The 20,578-nt window shown below is 41.9% G+C and overlaps 1 protein-coding gene and 1 long non-coding RNA gene across 2 annotated transcripts; one reads left to right on the forward strand and one right to left on the reverse strand.

The window, feature by feature from the left end:
- Positions 1-4,918: 4,918 nt before the first annotated feature.
- On the reverse strand, positions 4,919-20,578 carry LOC131129845 (uncharacterized). The gene is made up of 8 exons (XR_009129904.1): positions 20,251-20,578; positions 19,681-19,801; positions 19,223-19,359; positions 15,016-15,113; positions 13,407-14,886; positions 6,114-6,201; positions 5,986-6,053; positions 4,919-5,025 (listed from the first exon to the last, which is right to left on the reverse strand). It is a non-coding gene; the product is annotated as an uncharacterized LOC131129845 (long non-coding RNA).
- On the forward strand, positions 5,223-17,476 carry LOC131129844 (histamine H3 receptor). The gene is made up of 3 exons (XM_058073746.1): positions 5,223-5,701; positions 6,019-6,185; positions 12,026-17,476. Exons 1-3 carry the CDS (start codon positions 5,470-5,472, stop codon positions 12,881-12,883), a joined length of 1,257 nt encoding a protein of 418 aa, XP_057929729.1. The 5' UTR covers positions 5,223-5,469; the 3' UTR covers positions 12,884-17,476.

Raw genomic sequence — 20,578 nt, forward strand, 5'->3', positions numbered from 1 at the left:
ATAAATAAAATCATATTACTGTACTTTCATTGTTAAACAGAAACATGTTTATAAAATACAAGGAAAGACTGTGATGACAAATAAAGTTCAAGAATGAAAAAAAGTCATGAAAATGATGGGAAAAGAGTAAAGAGTACAAGAATAAAGTCCTTAAGTAATTTTTTGATGTCACTATACAGTATCTATTAGAAGAAATACCATTCTGTTTACTTTTTTTGTAAGTTGTAAATTTTCTGAAAATGTCATACCATTACAAGAGGAAAAAGTTGTAATAAAGTGGTCATTTCAAAGGGGACCGATTATGCTTTTCCCACTTTTCTGACTTATAAATGTAGTTAGAATGTTGTATCCTCGTGTTAAACTATGCCAAAGTTTCAGATAGTGAGGTTTGCGTGTTTGGAAGTGAGCCCTAAAAGAAGTTTGGGATGGGTTAAAATACTCTGTTTCCAAGGGCGTTGCAAAACTGTTCCTTTGTGATGTCACAGAGGGGCGACGTTACTTATGTGTGTGGCTGTAGGCATGATACACTTTCGGCCCTCCCCTAAGCTCTCCTTCCCCTTGCCGGGAAAGGTCCATTAATGTCGGGTATGCTGTGTGTCCACAGAGGTGGAGACCACCACCATGCTCACTATCTGAAACGCCGTAGTCCTGCAAAAAATGTGTAATGACCACATTTCCACTACCGATGTTATACCAAGATCATCTGCAGTTCATTAATGCGGCGCCTTCACGGCCAGCTTCTGAGCTCCACGGCACCACCATTGTCGCAAGTGTGTGCGACAATGAGTGCTCTTCCTCGGGCAGGCGAGGTTGGAGGAGCACCAGCAGTGCCTACTTGATACACGGTAAGTCAGGGGTCTCCAGCCAGTAGATCATAAGCTGCCAGTAGCTCTTAAACACTTTTCAATTAGCGCTCCAAAGACTGTGCGGTTATTGCATGTAGCTGTTCTATGAGTCCACAACTCAAAACAAAGGGTCAAAAAATGAGCATAATAGGTCCGATTTATCAAGTGAATGTCAAACTAGGAGGTGGTTTGGCATTAAACTGTTCCTACTGATAGTGGTGTTCTCCTTAAACGTCATATCGAGACTCAACTCTAATTTAAAGTAGCGGTTTTATGTGTTCTTCCCTAGTGTAGCTACAAAACTCCTCAATAGAAATGTAAAGAGGTTTTCACTCGAAGATCATTACTGCTTCCTCAGGGGAGCCAACAAATCATCTGAAATATGAACGCTGTATTCAGTTTTGTGCCCGTTGGCTTTAATTCACAACCCAAAGGACATTCTTCCTCAATTCATTCAGTGTTCCTGTGAAAGTTTGTGCAGGAAATGTTGAAAGTTGAGCGGGAAATGTCCGTGCATTCATTTGTCAACAGTACTGACTGCTCTTTTTCCCCTGCGGCATTGGAGGCCTCACCTCTTGTTTGGGTGTCACTTCATCACTGCCAACACATCATCTGCATATTAAACACTCCCATGCTAGCTTTAGGCTGCCACTGCCGCCTGTTTGCTAAATATATCCAGGGCTCGTCTGTGCTCCCGGCACACATTCCTCCCCAACACTGAGGTGTTTTCACTTTTGTTGTGGATTTAATGCACTGACTGATTGTTTCGTCATCTTGAGCAGAAGGATTGAAGTGTCATTCATTCATCTCAACGTGCAAAAGTTCATGTTAGTATAGTGACAAAGTTAGCCCACACAAGCTCATCATGCTGTGCTCATCATCATCATCACCATCATCATCATCATCATCATCATGACAGCACAGACTGCCTCCACGCTCTTGCAAAAGTCTTCGGTCACTGTTAGAAGTGTTCTATTAGGGCTGCATAGAACTAGAATATCATCCATTCATACACTTTCTTGCCCCCTATCCCCCCTATCCCAGCTGTCTTCGGGTGAGAGACTGGTCGCCAGCCAATCACAGGGCAGCCAAAAACATGAAGAGCAAAATAGTTAAAAAGGTTTGAACCCCGTGGCCCTGTGGTGAGGAGCTGAGCCGCAAGGCAAAGCTCTCAATTTATCTTCCCACTCTCACCTATGGTCATGAGCCAATCACAGGGCACATATAGACAAACAACCATTCACACTCACATTCATACCTATGGACAATTTAGAACCTAACATGTATGTTTTTGGAATGTGTGACGAAACCAGGAGCAACCAGGCATACAAGGGGAGAACTTGCAAACTCCACACAGAAATGCCCAAGCACAGATTTGAACCCAGATCTTCCCAATCTCCTGACTGTGTGGCCAACATGCTCACCACCCAACCATCGTGTGAAATTACTACTTACACTTGCAGCAAAATATTCGATGCACCTTCATTTCCAAAGCCAATTTCCATAATTTCCAAGGCCAAATTATTATGTACATCCACAATTAGGGCCAGCCAAGGCGTACACTGAAAATATTAGGTACATATGTTGCTGATATTAGGTAAACTTGCAGCCAAAATATTCAAAACTCCCAAAATACTAAGTACTCCTGCAGGTACACACAAGGCTAAAGTGGTATGTTCACTCAAAATATTCACCCACATTCAGCCTACCTACATATGCAGGTACACCCTATCTATTTTTATATGGGCTTTAATGCATACATACATGAATTATTTTTGTTGTTTTGATATAATGCCACACTTTATTTCAGTTAGTCTGATTTTAGATTTTTCAAATTTTTTACCTGGGGCCCCATCTGAGAGAGCGGGTGCACCAAGTGCTAATACATGTAGTACGACAACAAAACGACAACAGAAACAACAACAATGGGCATTTGCGATGCAATTATGAAACAACAATGTAGCAACCCCCCCTGGGGGAAGGGGGGCCTCCACATGGCCCTATCTGCCTTCAGCGCTGTCTGCGTCAATCAGTGTGAGCCGCGAGGTTTGTTTGTTTATTGGCCACCTAGTTTCCCTCTTGAGAGAGACACGAGTGGGGCAGAAAATAAAAAGCAGAGGAAGGGAAAGGAGCATAAAAGATAAAAAGACAGTGGTAAGTCAAGTCAAAAAATTAAAAAAAAACATTATTTTTGGTGTGCACGCATGCACCGAAGCACCCTTGCCCCACCACTGACAAAGTCCATGATGTTTGTATTCCACACAAATATCCGATGGAGACCTTAAGACTAGCCAGGACTGGAATACACAGTTGGAACTAATGACCTGACAAGAAGCAGGTGGGTGGATAAATTAGCCTCCCAGACAGAAAGTCAAGACAACATTAGATGGCAGAATTAGAAAATCAAACAGGTCAAGCGCATCACCAAAACAACAAGCTCATCAGACGGTTGAATTGAAATCCACATTGTGTGAAAAATGACTAAAATCTTAGGGCCATCCATCTCATATGTATCGGTATGTCACAAAAGTGAGTACATCCCTCACATTTCTGCAAATAATATTGCTAAAATAAGTCAGTGTACAGCTTTTATAACAGTGTAGATTTGCTGTCTCCTCAAAATAACACAACCGTTAATGTCTAATAGCGAGTAAACCCCTCTGTTAAACTGTACTAATTTAGCCCAATCAGGCATTTTCCCTCCTTTTGGTCATGTGACTCGTGGGTGGGATTTGGTGTCACTCTCACATGCTCGTGGAAGTTCAGCATGCCACCTCATGGCTTATTATTGTTTTAAATAATGGCCCATAGTTCTGAAATTTATATCCCTTTATTGTTATTTATGCAGTTGCAAATCAAATTGTTTACCACAGAGATTTCCCCTATTATTATAGTATTTCCATATGCGATTAATTCTGAGTTAACTATGGACAAAATGCAATACTATTTTATTATTATGATTGACAGCCCTGATACATATATATATATATATATATATATATATATATATATATATATATATATATATATATATATATATATATATATATATATACACACACTAAAAATACACCATGCATGCAAAAAGGAGGCCGTTTGTGTTATTAAGGTTACCAGATGCTATAGGCATACCTTGCGAAGCCAATATGACAAGTCTTTAAAGGGGATTTACATATTTTTCACAGATGCTTGTGTATTTCAAAAATCGTCATCAAATACTTGGATTGGGGGGAGCTTTAAATTTAAAATCTCCCAATTTAAAATGAAACATTGTATATCCTGAAGACAAAGCAGTGTTTGCTGTTATTGTAATGTACTTACATTACATGTATTCCAATCCTTATTGTCACAGCAAATAAATCCCATTACTAATCATCATTCACCTGATGTGAAGCCTAACAGTGGGTCATCACATCTATTACATGGCTGACCCTGAATCAAGATGCTGGATGCTGCTGGATGCCTGCAGCTCACACAAGTTCATGTGGAGGGACAAAACCTCTTCAGGCTTCTCTGATTGCACACTGCAGCCTTGATGAGGACAAAGAGAAGAGAGGCTGCAGACACCGGATTCTCTGCTTCCTTCAAAATAAAAGCAGGCAGCAGGCCATGCAGCAGTAGAGTGTATTTTATTTCATGTTTGATGTTGTTTGAAAGGACGCACCTAATTCATGATGTGGCTGTAGGGCGGATGAGGTGGAAAAGGGTGAGCACAATTGTTGAATTTGTATTTTTGGCTATGTAGGTTGTATAGAACATCTTTGACTCTGCAAATTGCCTCTTTTTTAATATATGACTTCACTTATGGCGATATCATATATGATGGAGCCCTGCTATAATCTACCCAGTTACTTCATTTTATTTCATTTATTTTATTTTACTACATGTTTGACTCTTGCATGTACATATTTTTATTATATATTTATTTTATCAAGTTGCTGGAGTTGATGAATAAAATATCTCTCCATCTCCATAACAGAGACGTCCTTAGCTTTCTGACAATTTGCTCCCACCCACAACAATTTTAGTTGAACATCTCTGCAACAAAGCATGCTTGTTACTCACTGCAATGTAGGGAACAAGAGGGTCAAATCAGCAGCAAGCAGGTGAAGAGAAGCATCTCCAGGGAGGACACTCACAATGCGGTGATGTACTTTATGAGTTCTTCATACTCCACGGACTGCAAAGCATAAATACAATAGGTTACTACGTCCATCTGCCATTCACCTGTGACCTTGGTGCACAGGTTGTGGGGCGACTTTTACTGTGAAGGTTTAACCGGACGTAGAGCTTCGTAGTAAAAATGTGTGTGTGAATTGACAGAAGCCAAAAGAAGCGTGCGCTCCCACCTTATGCGCACACTCATTGACGGCGCACACCACTCAGGAGAGCGCTCCAGTGTGCATGAGGTTTCTTTTTTTAATTTTTTTTTCATTCCTCAAACTTAAACAAAGTCCTAAATGATGGAGGAGCGTCTAAGGCGCGGGTCCTTCACCAGATTTAAGAAGCTGAGTCAAGAGAAGCGCGTCGCCCTGGCGCGTCATTGAACTTGCTGGGCGTCTTTTTTTTGGTTTCCTCCTGGTGCGCCACACACGTCCACGATGCTTGGGGCGTCCCACTAACAATGGGCGTGTTGGAGTCTAACTCCAGCGGCAACTTGACCCCGGCAGTGTCCGAGGCGGGCACGGTGCTCCCGGGCTACCTGGCGCTGATGGTGTCGGTGCTGATGGTGACACTGGTGGTCACAGTGGTGGCGGGCAATGCGCTGGTCATCATGGCTTTTATTGTGGATAAAACCTTGAGAACTCAGAGCAACTACTTCTTTCTCAATCTGGCCATATCTGATTTCCTAGTGGGTGAGTGCGTCTTTGTCTCTCCAGCTCACATTTTGGGTTTTTTGCCCCACACCCCCCACCCCCCCTCACCGCAAAGTCTTTTGTTCCTCCCTGCCAACCAAGAGCACTTGACTGCATTACAATTACCTTCCAATCAACATGCGCTGGGCAAAAGATCTTCCAAAAATAGATGCCGGCTTATGTTTTTTTTTTTTTGTGTGTGCAGAGATTCACACCCTTTTTTTCTGTGACTCCCCCCCACCCCCTTAATCAAACCACTGCAGGGAATCAGATTGCATACCCACCTCATCCCTGATGTGTTCTTTTCCCACCCGCAGGTGCCTTCTGCATCCCGGTGTACATTCCGTACAACCTGACGGGCAGGTGGATGCTGGGTAAGGGTCTCTGCAAGGTGTGGCTGGTCATGGACTACCTGCTCTGCACCGCCTCTGTCTTCAACATCGTCCTCATCAGTTATGACCGCTTCCTGTCGGTCACCAGAGCTGTGAGTACAGAAAGATCTAGGGGAAAAAAAACATCTACATATGTAAAATCACTGACTTTTGATGGACACTGTCACGGACGGTCTGCAGTGTGCAGCAAACTGAGATAATATTTTCACCCCCTCAAGTCGTCCCTCTTTATAGTGGACCACATCTCAGAACAACGGGAAAACAGTGGAACAGGGAATTATGCCAATACAAATAATCCGTTCCAAATGTCATGACTCACCAAAAAGGTTTGAACCCTCACCAAACTAACTGCACAGGTAATTTTACATCTTAAGTGTAAAAAGGAGTCAAGTACTGTTAATGTTACAACGTAAAAAAAAAGAAAACACTCGTTTTTTGACATTTAAAATTGCTGTGCAAGTGTAAAAAGAAGTTAACCATAATATAAAGCAAAAAAACCCTGCTCAGTCTTGACTTTAATCACAAAGGCATAATGTGAATAGGATTGTTGTTGCAGTGGTACTTTACGCATATTACTTTCTCACATGTTTAATTGCCATACAAGTGTAAAAAGAAGTTAACCACTAATAACACTAAAACATACAAAACACTAAAACACACGTGGGGATATGATTTGTGTCACGCGTAGTGACTTTTTTCACATTTTTATTGTCATACAAGTGTAAAATTAACTTCAGCCTGAATAAAAGTAGCGAAGGTGATTTGCCTCAAAGATCCACCTCACACATCTTGACCTTTTTTGGTCATATTTAATTGCCCGCAAAGTGTAATAAGAAGTGAAGCCCTGTTAATGGTACAATACATATAAACTTTCGAAGAATTTGATAACAACTTTTAACTTCAACTTTGATAAAAGTGGTGACAATGGAGTCTGACTCCTCTTGAATAGGAGTCTGCAAAACGTGGAGTAAAATACGTTACTCGTCTAACCCAGGGGTTCTTTACCTTTTTGACATTGAGGCCCGATTTTTTCAGTGCAGAGTGGCCCGGGGCCCATTAAATATTAACGCTGTATAGATTTAATTCATTTCATTAATTTGTTTCCACTAATAAATCAAATCCACTCAAATCTGAATAAAATCTGCTATAAAGCTATTAAATCGGAATAAAGTTTAATGAATAATGACATGACATGATAAAATGTGATCATCACAAAGATTTGTGATGACAAAGAAGGACAAAGATTAAACCTTGCCACTAACTTTTGCTAATAATTCATGGAACAAATCAAGCAAGAACAAATGTGAAGGCTGAAGTCAGGCTTAGTAATTAAAAAAGACCAATATTTAGATTTTACTTTTAACATAAAAAGGAGTTAGAATAAAAATCAATAAAATCAATCAATCATAAAAAATACATTCAGAATAATATTTAAAATGAAATAAATAAATTGTAAATAAAATTTAAATGAAGTGCAAATAACCTTATAATCAGCAAATTAATTTAACAATTGCTTCAGCGGTCTTCATTTTTGCATGGCTGAACAAGATGTCTTGATTTTTTCGTTCAAAAACTTCTCCATTGCTAGTTGAATGTCTTCTTCTGATCTTCTGCGAGCTTGTTAAACAACTGACACATTACCGCCACCATGTGGTCGGAAGCTGCACTGTAACTGGGTAACATGGGTAACATACAGTAGCATAGCGGCTAGCCTGTCTCTGGTGTCTTCAGTTGATAACCTACTACGCAGTCCCACGGCCCTCGCGGCCCACTGGTGCAAAACTCAAAAGTTTTTTACGGCCCTATGAGCCGCAGCCCCAAAGTGGGACAAATGTGGCACTGCACAATGTCATGGGAATGTAACATTTTCCCCTCTCTCAGAATTCAAACTGGTAGGGTGTTACGTCATCTTTTGTGAACCAGAAAGCAGCCTGCTAATACACAATGGACAACAAATCCAAATTAGGATTTTAAAAAACCTTTTTAAGTGCAATTTTTGCTCTTTGAGTTTTTGCTCTTTTTGCTCCCACCCTCCGAGAATCCAAAATGGTACGGTCACCCTTCATGAACCATGAATATGCCTTACAACAAACACCACTTTTTTCCACTTTATAAAAGATACATTTTTGAAGTTTGAGTCTGCACCCGTTAATTACAAAAATGGTACAGTCCTATCACCTTATGTCAGGCTTTGTCAACCAGGAAGTAGCCCTCTCACATGTGAATGGATGAACTCTGAAGTTCACAGTCTTTTTTTTTTGTACTTTTTTTAAAAACTCTTTTATCTTTTTTTACACGTGTGTATTTGCCTGCGTGACAGCGTGCAGGCGAGGCGTCTCTTTAATTCGCATGTTGGGATGAGATTGGCGACGCGAACGCTGACACACTTGAATGTGCTGTGTGTGGTGTGTGTGTGTGTGTGTGTGTGTGTGTGTGTGTGTGTGTGTGAATGAAAGGAATTCAGTGGGAGCACTCCTGCAATGATGCAACTCTCAGAGGTCATACAACACTTCCTGCAGAAATATGGAAACAGAAAAAAAGATATAACGATATAAGATGTAGAGATTTCTGATCGTCAAAATGATGTCTGATTGGGGATTGCATGAAAGCTTGCTTGAAGGGTCTTTCAAATGGATTTTTTAAAGGTAATTATATCTTGATTTAACACTGCACGGGCCTGCATTAGGCATTCATGACACATTTTAACGCCAAAGTGAAGCATACTGCAGCGAGACATAAAACGATCTCTTGTGCAACCTTGAGTTTTTTATTTATTTTTATTTTTTGTGAGGAATGGTACGCTGCACATGAATACCAAACAGCATTCTTTGTGTTGATTTGCGGATGCGTGATGCTTTAGATTTCGAATATTTAAGGTGCTTTTAATATTCATTTCAGTCACCAGCTGCTCTCTCTGACAGGGAGTTGGCCTACATTTGGGCTTTTTTAGTCTTTTTTAATCTTTTTTATCTGAATGAAAAATAACATGTTCTGGTGTCAGTGTTGCATCAGTGTCAAAATGTATAGGATTGTAGATAATTATACTGAAAGTGCAGAATGATGAGAAGCCACTAATATCATTAATTGTGTGGCATTGTGCTGGCAAGCATCAATTTCTCCAGAAATTGGACACATCTAGTGGTGGCTGAGACATGTTAATGCCAAACATGTATGTATTATACAGTCAATGTGATGGCATTCATATTGTTTAATTCTTGGGACTCAAAAGACAAAAAAAAGTATTAAATAATATATTTAATATATAATAATGCATTCCAAAATATAATTTTACTTACTTTTATCCTAAAACACTGGATTATCAATAGCAAAATCACCTCACTGCTGATTTACTAAATCGGATTGCTGCAAGGTCATGCCTAACCTGGTCACATCCACTGGGGGCATGCTTTTTTTGTTTGGGATTGCTATGATGTGCTGTGATTTTTTGAGCCTTTTGGGGGTGTTGCACAAACTTAGCATAAAGCAAAAACAATTCATTCATTCATTCATTTCCTACCGCTTTTCCTCACGAGGGTCGCGGGGGGTGTTGGAGCCTATCCCAGCTGTCTTCGGGCAAGAGGCGGGGTACACCCTGGACTGGTTGCCAGCCAATCACAGGGCACATATAGACAAACAACCATTCACACTCACATTCATACCTATGGTCAATTTGGAGTCACTAATTAACCTAGCATGTTTTTGGAATGTGGGAGGAAACCGGAGTACCTGGAGAAATCCCACGCATGCACGGGGAGAACATGCAAACTCCACACAGAGATGGCCGAGGGTGGAATTGAACCCTGGTCTCCTAGCTGTGAGGTCTGCGCGCTAACCACTCAACCGCCGTGCAGCCCCATAAAACAATTCATTATTTGCTTTTTCTATGGATTTTTGTATTTCAAAATGATGCATCGCTGCCATGGAAGACATCCTGCGAAAGACCATGCATGTCTACACATACCAAACAAATCATAAATCAGCAATGTAAAAAAACAAAAAACAAAACTCAAATAGACCCGTATGACAAGCAACATACAGTATATCAACCAAGGCTTCCCTTGCCTGGGCAAAGGGCGTTGGTGCCAACGCTCACATTGGCAGCAGTGATCTGAAGCAGAGCCTTGCTTTGTGATTGGACGTCAGTGTTTGTCAAAGATTGTCAATCACGAACCACATGTTCAACCGTAACAGTGCCACGTGTGCACTTGGCACCAGGACACCCTGGGCCGCCGTGCAATGATCGACTTTGTTACGGTGTCTTTGGACTTGCAGCCGCATGTTTTGGACAGAGAGGGGCGGACCTGTCAACCAATCACCATCTGGTGGTGTGTTGGCTCTGATAGTTGGGTAGGATGCTGGTCAGACCTGGCAAGCCCAAACACATTGTGGGGGTCTGCTGCCAAGGTCTGGCAGAGTCCCCCATCAGAAGGAGTTTCAGGAGAGCTTTGACCAATTTCCAAGGGAGGCAGTGTATTCCAGTCATGGGCCATGTGGGCCATGTTCCACCGACAGTTCTTCCAATGAGGAAGCAGTAATCTCTGGTGCAAGCTCCTCCCCCTGAGGGTGGATAAGACCTGGTCCAGAGTTCCTTAAGGCCCTGGATGCTGTCTTGGTTGACATGACTCTGCAGCATCACATGGACATCATGGTTGGTCCCTCTGGATGCCACCATCTGGTGGTATCCCTTTTTAAGACGGGGACTGGAGGGTGTGTTCCAACTATCGTGGGATCACACTTGTCGCCTTCCTGGGAATGTCTATTCATAGATTCTGGAGAGGAGGATCTGCCACATAGTTGAATTTCAGATTCAGGAGGAGCAGTGTGGTTTTTGTCCTGGTCGTGGAACTGTGGACCAACTCTCCAGTCTCTGCAGGGCCCTTGAGTGTGCATGGGAGTTTGCCCAAACCAGTCTACATGTGTTTGTGAACTATTATTTTGTGGACTTGGAGACTTTTGTTGACTCATTTAACCATGTTCCTCAAGGAATCCTGTAGGTAGGACCTCAGGAGTATGGGGCACTATATCTGTTAAGGTGAGGGGGGTGCTGGAGCCTATCCCAGCTGTCTTCGGGCGAGAGGCGGGGTACACCCTGGAGTGGTGGCCAGCCAATCACAGGGCACATATAGACAAACAACCATTCACACTCACATTCATACCTATGGACAATTTGGAGTCGCCAATTAACCTAGCATGTTTTGGGAATGTGGGAGGAAACCGGAGTACCCGGAGAAAACTCACGCATGACACAGAGAGACACACGAGGGTGGAATTGAACCCTGGTCTCCTAGCTGTGAGGTCTGCGCGATAACCAATCGACAGCTGTGCCGCTACTAGTGGACTTATTACGAAATGTAAAAAAAAAATGATTTATACTAAAATAATAAAATAAAACCTCAAAGTGCTTTGTGCATTAGCAGCATGTGATGGTCTGAATGCCAACAAGTACAAGGAAACAATTAAAGTGGGGGGGGGGGGGGGGCGCTCTTGAGGCTGAGAAGAGATGTGGCAATGATTGACAGGCCATGATGATGATGATGGCGATGAAGGAAGGAGCGTATGCATCCGGGGAAAGCAGATGTCTCTTTCAAACTCTTGTGTCACATCACTGAATGTAACTTGCAGCTTGACAGTGGCCCACCGCCCCCCTCCCCATCCAAAAATACCCCCCACCCGCGCACACACTGGCCATGACATGCCATGCCTCTCCCACCTCCTCTTCCTCCTTGTGGCATGCAATAAGAGCATGGTGAGTGGCTTTTTATTTACGGCATCATTCTTCTGCTTGGTGGCAGCACAATACCAACAGGAGCTAATTTGAACGTGCCACTCAGTGTCACTTTGTGTGGACGCCAGCTGCTAGAATGTAATTTACTGTGTGTGTGTGTGTGTGTGTGTGTGTGTAAGTCACCCCTGTGCCTCTGTTGTGACACAGGTGAAATACAGAGCACAGCGCAACATGACCCGACAGGCTGTGTTGAAGATGGTGGCCGTGTGGGCACTTGCCTTCCTCCTCTACGGCCCTGCCATCATCTTCTGGGAGGCGCTAGTGGGCCAGAGCGTGGTGCCGGCCCACGAGTGCTATGCTGAATTCTACTTCACCTGGTACTTCCTCCTCTGCGCCTCCACCTTCGAGTTCTTCACCCCCTTTGTGTCGGTGGCCTTCTTCAACCTGAGCATCTACTTGAACATCCATCGGCGCAACAAGAGCCTGGCGGTCTGCCCCGAGGATGCCCCCAAGCCACCTAAGAGCTGCAAGAGGCAGCGAGAAGGCGTCGCCTGGTCTGTGTTTTTTGTCAAGACGCGTAAAGTGTCTTGCAGCGAGCCCACTGCCATATCTGCCGTCATCGAGGACGACGATGTCCTCTCGCCTTCCTCCAGCGGAAACCCCCAGACGAGTCAGGTAGTGGCTCAGAGGGAGAAGCTCTCCCCGGGTAGAAGGAACTCCAGGCTCTTCCAGTCGTCACCATCCATGGTGGCGCCGGGCCGCCGGGTGCAAGGATCTCGCCTCTCTCGAGACATCAAGGTCGCCAAGTCATTGGCCGTCATTGTGTGCACTTTTGGGATTTGCTGGGCGCCTTACACCCTCTTGATGATCATCCGTGCCGCCTGTAGTGGCACCTGTGTGGCCGACTATTGGTACGACATCACGTTCTGGCTGCTGTGGCTCAACTCGGCCATCAACCCGTTCTTGTACCCGCTGTGCCACAGCAGCTTCCGAAGGGCTTTCTCCAAGATCCTGTGTCCCAAGAGACAATCCATCCAGCCTCAGATCGAGGTGCAGTCTTGTTAAGACCATATGCACTTGTAAACTTGACCAATGCAAAAACTGACAAACTGTGTAAAAAAAAAAAAAACAAAGAAAAAAAACCTTCTTGTTCTTCCATCCAAAAAATAGGAACGCGAGGATGCTCAAAGCACACTTTGATGGTATTATGTAATCCAACAAAGAAACAGAATGGGTGCATACCTCTGCCAAGGCTGAAAGGAATCACGTATTTGCACTACTTATCTGCTGGACCTGCCATCAGGTCCAACAGTCTTACAGTGGAACCCCCAAAGGTCAAACATATTATCATCTAGGACAGAATTCAGAATTAAAGGCCATTTTCCCTCAATAAATAATCAAATAATCATCATGGTCAAATGCATCAATGGAATCGAGGGTAAAACTGTCACTAACATAAGATTTTTATGTTATTAATTAACTGCACAGGCAGTTTTAAGTAACATTTCAACATTTTTATTTGTTTTAAACGAGCAGAAAAATAAACACATTAACACAGACATAATTAAAACAAAATGAAACTACTCACCCTTCGATGATGTGGACATTAATGTTTAAGGGAGACCTGGTCCGTCCCGCTGCAAGGAGAAAACAGAAATTACCCACAGTATAGTAATACTTCAAAACGCTACATTGCTTACTCAACTTAGATGTGATTTAGATGCTTAGATTTACTGCATCCGCCTGTGAGGTGACGCTCTTCAGATTGGATTTTTTCACTTTCTGTGGCAGAGTCACAAAAAAAAACAAAAACCAAAGAAAATTGCATACATTTTGCATTATGCTAACAGTTTTACCTCAATGTTTTTTGTATATCTTTAGATACCACTGTTTCCCATGCATACATTTATTTATGATGGTCTGGCACTATCCTTTTTCTTCTTACCTCACCACATATACGCACATACCACAACTGACATGGTCACACGTTATAACACATCTGTTAATAGAGTGACATATTCAATGTAAAATGATGTTTGCATATTTAAAAGGACCCTGACATGATTCATCAACTTTGCTTAAAGGCAACCTATTGTGTAAATTTTCCAGATTCTGCACTTTATGCAGTTTTTCAATGGACTTTCTGCTTCTTACACAAAAAGTTTGTTTAATTTACTCCACAACCCGTCCTCCTCAAGGTACACCCACTCCGCTGTGATTGATCATACTCCCAAGTGCTCCTGAGGACTTCCAGATACTTAGGTCCATGTTTACTGAGTGCAATCTGCGGCCCATATAACGAAGTCCGGTTTGCATTGATGTCAGTAGATATCAGTGTTAGAAAAAAAACAGTAAAAAAAATTCTGTTAAACCAAGCGTCCAGAGCCCTCCAAAACGTCTTTCTTTTGCGAAAATTGCATTAATGGTTAATTGCGCCAACTATCTCTCGCAGTTCAGCCTCATTCCCAGAAGTGCCATCATCGGAGTAATATCTCTCAGGTCAACAAACATGGCGGTGTACGAGACAGAAGATGTTTACAGTGATTATAGCAGATTTGAGCGATGTGTTAATAGTTTTCAGGGAGGAAGAAACATTTGGAGATGAAACAGAGAACTTGCAGAGCATGAACTTAAGACTAAAGATGCTGAGGTTGCTCATGCTTGAATTATTGTTTTAGATTGTTTTCTTGATGAACGTAAAGGGGTTTGTATCCTGTTTTATAGCCTTTATATGTGCCCGTACATCAAGGATGGATGTTCGCCGCCATCGCCCCTGCCACTCCCTCCACAGTAAACATGTTGCTGTCAAACGATGTTTACGGAAGAAGAATAATGCTTTGCCGCCTTGTAGCTATGGTGGAATAGTGTTTAGAAGACATTATGTAAACAAGACATGATTTACTCTTTGGCGCCAACTTTGTTTATACTTACCTTCAAGCCAAATGCTTCTCGTAATGGTGTTCCTTTATAGCAGTGGTCATAAAATCATCACTGCAAAGAACATAACTCGAGGTGAGCGTCCAACTGTCTCGTTCTCTGCACTTGCTTTGTCCATCGTTTTATTAAACCTTATTGGAAAAGAAAACAATCTTATAGTATCACTCAGTATCTGTCAACATCCAGCACACAACACAACATATTGGCATGACAACTATTTTGATTAAAAAAAAATATATTGAACCAAGTCAACGATCTACCTTGAGAAGCATTTGCTTTAAATGAGGGGTGTTACCCCGAAGACATCACTTCCAGAAATGAGGCTGAGCTGTGGGTCTGTCGTGGCTCCCGCCATGAACTATAAATGCCATATTTGAAAACATTCACTTTCACAAATGGAACAATGAAGAACATAATTGTGTGTGTACTTATGTGCACTTTGCTTAAACAATGTACGATGTTTAAACAAAGTTAATTAATCATGTCAGGGATCTTTTAAAGGGGACCTATTATGCTTTTTCCATTTTTCTGACCTATAAATGTAGTTAGAATAATGTATTCTCATGTTAAACAATGCCAAAGTTTCAAATGATGAGGTTTGCCCATTTGGAAGTGAGCCCTGAAAGAAGTTTGAGATGACTCAAAACGCTTGGATTCAGAGGGCCATGTATATCTGGAGGTTTGTGATGTCACACATAGGCGGGCTTCCTTATATGGGCATGCACTGTAGGCGAGATACACTCTTTGCCCTCCCCCAAGCTCTGCTTATGTGTTTATTCGGGTGTATGAATCCCTACCAGCAAATGAAAAAGATTTTAATCTGTCAACGGCATTTCACACTGGACTGTTTTGTGAACGTGGGCTAGTATGCCGCTGGACTAGCCGACAAACTGTTGCTGAAGCCTGGCATCTTTCCAACGTCACTTGGTCGTGTCGGAGAGTCAGAAGAGCAAGCAATATACAACAATCACTGTCCTAACCGTGTTATTTTGTGTAAGTAATGGAACAAAAGAGATTGTCTGTGTAGTATTATAGCGTGTGCATACAGGGATTGCTAATAGCCATTTTCCACCACTATCAGTGGGTCTTTTTGAAACACTGTGTATTGATCACATTAAATGTTACTTATACTGTTACAGATGCTAAAATGCTAAAGCTACTTAACATTGAGAGACATCTTGAAGTAATCTCTTTCCTTCTGGATCGGTTCTGGATACAACACAAATGGCTGTTTGTTAAAAGTAGACATTTTGAAAAGATAAATTGCAGTTTATTAACAACTCATGTATGATTTATCGACTCCTATAAAGTTGTATTCGGCAGTTATCGGCACAAGACCAGAAGCGGAGTGGGCGTGCCTGGAGACGGGCCGTGGGTGGAATAAATTAAAACATAGAAATACAGTTGGAAAAGGTGGAACATCTACAAAGCTTTCTGTGCTGGTTATCGAGTCCAGAACTCAATACAAAGGGACGACAAATTTGCATAATAGGTCCCCTTTAAAATCAGCACACACTTACATAGGGCCCAGTAAACATCATGAATGTTTTTTTTTAATCCTCTGTGCATGCTACGAGGCGCGATCCCAAAATTAAACCAGGACCCGTAAGTCAATGACTTCATGTTCTGATGTTAAAGAATGTGTCCAGTCCACACACAAACACAGTGATTTTGAAAATCTCACCCGTGTTTTTCGTCACGGCTAATTATTGTTGTCATTAGATGATGCAACCTTACGCCATACAGTACACACATTGCAGTCTTGTGGAAACACTGGATATGTTTTTTTCTCCATCAAAAACTGGGTCTTGTACAACTTTATGCACATCAAAATTTTGAGGTTCCACTGTAATTTATATTGTTTTGAAAAAAGCATTAGAGCATTAGTTTACACAAGATTTATCTAGAAATCGAGGCTAAATGTGTAAGAGAGAGAACAAATAAACACAAGCACCTTGGCAGAGGTAAAATCGTGGGACTCTGACAGCACACTCAAAGTAAAAAAAAAAAGAAGATACAATCGCTGTCGGTGAAAGTGTCTTCATGATATTTGTTGTGGAAATGCATGCGAACGTTCACAGACAATCTCCCTGTGCTTTAAGCCTTCCAACCACTGTGTATGTCAAATTAAGTGATGACAATAATTCTGTCTGAGATGTTTTACATTTTTAGTATCCCCAACGGATGGCACAATTTGTCTTTGCAGTATGGAATACTGCGTGACCCGTAAGGAAAGAACACATGGGAGCTTGTCACCAGACAGCAATATAATGATGAATGTGGAGTGTTAAACACTGAAGAGCTCAAAAGAAAGCGAATGGCTCATTTTTTGTTTTCTCAATATTGAATGTCTGTCTTTATTTCCTTTCAGCCATAGTGATGTTTTCTGGTTTGATGTGAAAAGTTGGCCGAGGTGAAACCCGCCAACACTAAAAATCTGCACTTAACAAGGCTGTTGTCTCCTTGGCGACGCTCCAAATGTACAGCACAATAACAAACGTTACTAGGGGGCAACGTTTTTTTGTACAAAAAAGAAAATATATACCTATGCTAACTCAATGTTAAATAGTTGTGTTCTTTCAATACAGTACTTATAATATTCGAAGACTTGACTTGTTTCTAACGCCCCCACACAACAGCACTTGACTACTTTGTAACTTGGCGATGAATGTGTGTCCGTGTAAGTAGCCAAAGAAAAAATAAAGACAAGACTGACTACAAAAGATGCTTGGAAAGAGTATATTTTGTCTTCAACAACGACGCATTATCTGAGCAGGCTAGCTATCTTAAATAGGCTGTAGACTACATTTCTGTTCTATGTTAGTAGCGAAGAAAAAAGGTTAAAATTACATACATTCATACGTACATTCAGCAGACTTACTTTTCAATTTTTAAGTAATGAACAAGTAAATGTTTTAAATTGTCCAAAAAGAATATAGACCTTGACACATAATAGACTCCTCTGTGGATCGCTACTCAGGATGAGCGAGTACACCATACCTGTATCTGTTCAACCATCTAAATTATCTGTATCCATATCTATACTCGGAGTGGGCGGAGCATCAACCAGGGGTGGGTGTGGTTTAAGAGGAAATGTGTGGGGCTTAAATCTGTATATTATTTTCAGGAATGATCATGGAATGATCAGAAGTTTCTATATTTATTTCCCTGCTATATGTGTACTGTGTATGTGTGTAAGTGATTTAAGTGATTTAATTACATTTTTAATGATCTGTGTGAAGTTGGTGATCCATGCATACATGCAATGATGGCAAACGGGGAAATAATCTGTCCGCCTTGTTCACTGTTTTTTTTTCTCAAAAGGCACAGTCTTCCAAGTGACACAGCTCTCTTGTGAAACGCGCGGTGTAAGTTTAAGATTGTGTCATGCATACTGCAGCATATTGAGACTGTGTAATATTTGACCATAGCCATACAGGTGTTCGATGCAGCCACTGCACAGGTTTACCTAATGGTGTGGCCAGTCAATGCAGAGCACAAGCTTGTGTGAGAGTTTTGAGATGTTCTGACTAAACATAGTCTGACCCACCTCAACCCACAGTTTGGGTTCTGGAACCAGACTCTTCAAGAGGAGATGGACCTTGTTCCACTTTGAAGTTGTTGCAGGGGAGATAGCCCAATAGCCCCCTGAATGATCCCCAGTGAACGAGAGAGTCACTTCCCCATGCCGTCGGGCTAGGGAAAGGTTGCTGATTGTCATTTTGCTCATACGCGCCAAATGGCAATTTAGAATACCCGGCTGGTGATTTTGTAGTTCTAATGGGAGACTTCAACTGCCATGTGGGCAATGACAGTGTGACCTGGAGGGGTGTGATTTGGAGGAACAGCCTCCCTGATCTGAACCCATGCAGTGTGATGTTATTGGACATCTGTGTGACATCCGAATTTCCCCATGGGGATGAATAAAGGAATAAAGTCTACCTACCTACCTACGGACCTACCTGTGCGAAACACAGTTTGTCCATAAAGACACTGTGTTCGAACATAAGGATTAGGGATGAGCCAGAGTATAAATTATAAACGAGTATCCGTCTTGGATAATACATTTTTGCCAGATAAGAATATGAAGCGAGTACACTTCCTGCATTGACTGGCCACAACACTTGATGCCGCACAAGGGCAAGTATTTTGCATGTATGGTTAAAATATCTCAATACGTTGCAGTATGCACATTGCAATCTTTAACTTGTTTCATAAAACAAGTGGTGTTTTTAACGAGACAGCAGGCACGATCGTGCTTTAGTCACTTTTTTTTGTCTGCTTGTCTCGGGTGGTTTGGCTGGTGATCGAAAGTCAGTCGGAAAACTGCTTGTAATACTGGATAATTATTGCACACTTTCTGTAAATCCTACAAACTTAATTTAACTTCTCATCTATCACTGTGTTCAACATCTCTGGAACCGGTGCATGGTGTTAAATGGCCAGTAGGAAGTTATGTCATATTACCTGATCTTCAGTGGTAGCACAGCGGATATCTCCTTCCATGGCTCAGTGGTTTCGTTCCAAACCGTTGCTGGGAAGGTGAGCAGGTCGATGGACCCTCCAGTAACATCTTTGTAAAATGGACGACCATTTACAAGACACTGTTGATAGACAATGCAAAGGTCTACATCACTCATGTGAGGCATTTGGGTTGTTGGGACATTGTCAAAGGCATGCTGATGCCTGTTCCATCTCTTGTATTTTTCATCCATGTTTGTTGCCACTGTGACGTTATTGTCTTTCCAATGAATTAATCTCATTTGCAGAGGTTTCCCTGGCTAACTTCATGAAGGCCTTCAGTGGTGTGAATGGAACGTCAAACAGGGGGTTCTGCCAACTGGTTCAAGAGCTCCCATATCCTCTATTTGTTATCTCATCCGTGAGAGTAAGAGTTGTACAAAGGTTGTCATGGAAGAACTTACAACCAAAACTATGATAACGCTGGGTCCCTGATCCAAGCCTCTCTCTGGGAGGAGAATGTGCGATCCACAATATGGCTCCATGTGGCACATGTATCCGTTGGATGAGATGAAGCAGTCGTTCCTGAAATGGCATGATTTTGTATAAATGATTAAGCTCATTGAAGATGGGTCTAACCTTAAAAAATGGGTCATTGGTGATCTTGGTCAGCCCCGTGAACTGAGGCCATTATATCATCAAGGCCATTATATCATCATTATATTATATCAAAGTGGTGTGTGTGGGTTGGGAGTGGGGGTGGGGAGGTCTGTGTGTTGGGGTGTGTGTGTGTCCTAATGCGTTAAATTAGAAACTTACATAGCAGCAGAAACTAAGGTAGAACAGTTAGCATATGTGTATTAGCATGTAGATAAAATGGGTTATTCCACTGGTCGCTACTGTTGCCAGTGAGTTCTATGACCACATGAAACAAAATTGTGTAATTGCAAATGCATATATCAATACGAGACATCTTAAACATGATGTGTACCAAAAATCTATGTCCTATCTTTATGTTAACATACTTTACTAACCTTTTTCTTTGTGAGCTTTCTTGCTACCATCCCCTACTCTTGGCACAAACAGGAAGTAAACGGCTCTGGTCCTTGGTCTGGTCTTGGCAGAGACCAGTGGGATTTTAATATCAATATCAATCATTCAATGACGTTCATATGGTCTATCATTCATACATTCTAAACTGTTCTTTATTTACAGACCAGAGTTTTTCATACCTAACAGTTTTAACTGCTCACTTGCAGTTCTCACTGAAGAGACGTCTAACGTCAGCTTTAGTTCTCTTACAATGTGCAAACACTTCTAAAAGCTGACAAACAACTGCTCAAAAGTGAAAATGCTTTTCTT

The sequence above is a fragment of the Doryrhamphus excisus genome, chromosome 5, assembly GCF_030265055.1.
Source record: "Doryrhamphus excisus isolate RoL2022-K1 chromosome 5, RoL_Dexc_1.0, whole genome shotgun sequence".
Lineage (NCBI taxonomy): Eukaryota > Metazoa > Chordata > Actinopteri > Syngnathiformes > Syngnathidae > Doryrhamphus > Doryrhamphus excisus.

What these genes read in the sequence shown, in the direction of transcription:
- LOC131129844 (XM_058073746.1), top strand. Translation starts at nt 5,470, where the DNA reads ATGGGCGTGTTGGAGTCTAACTCCAGCGGCAACTTGACCCCGGCAGTG. An exon ending in CATATCTGATTTCCTAGTGG is followed by an intron (nt 5,702 to 6,018) that starts GTGAGTGCGTCT and finishes TCCCACCCGCAG; the next exon opens with GTGCCTTCTGCATCCCGGTG. An exon ending in TCCTGTCGGTCACCAGAGCT is followed by an intron (nt 6,186 to 12,025) that starts GTGAGTACAGAA and finishes GTTGTGACACAG; the next exon opens with GTGAAATACAGAGCACAGCG.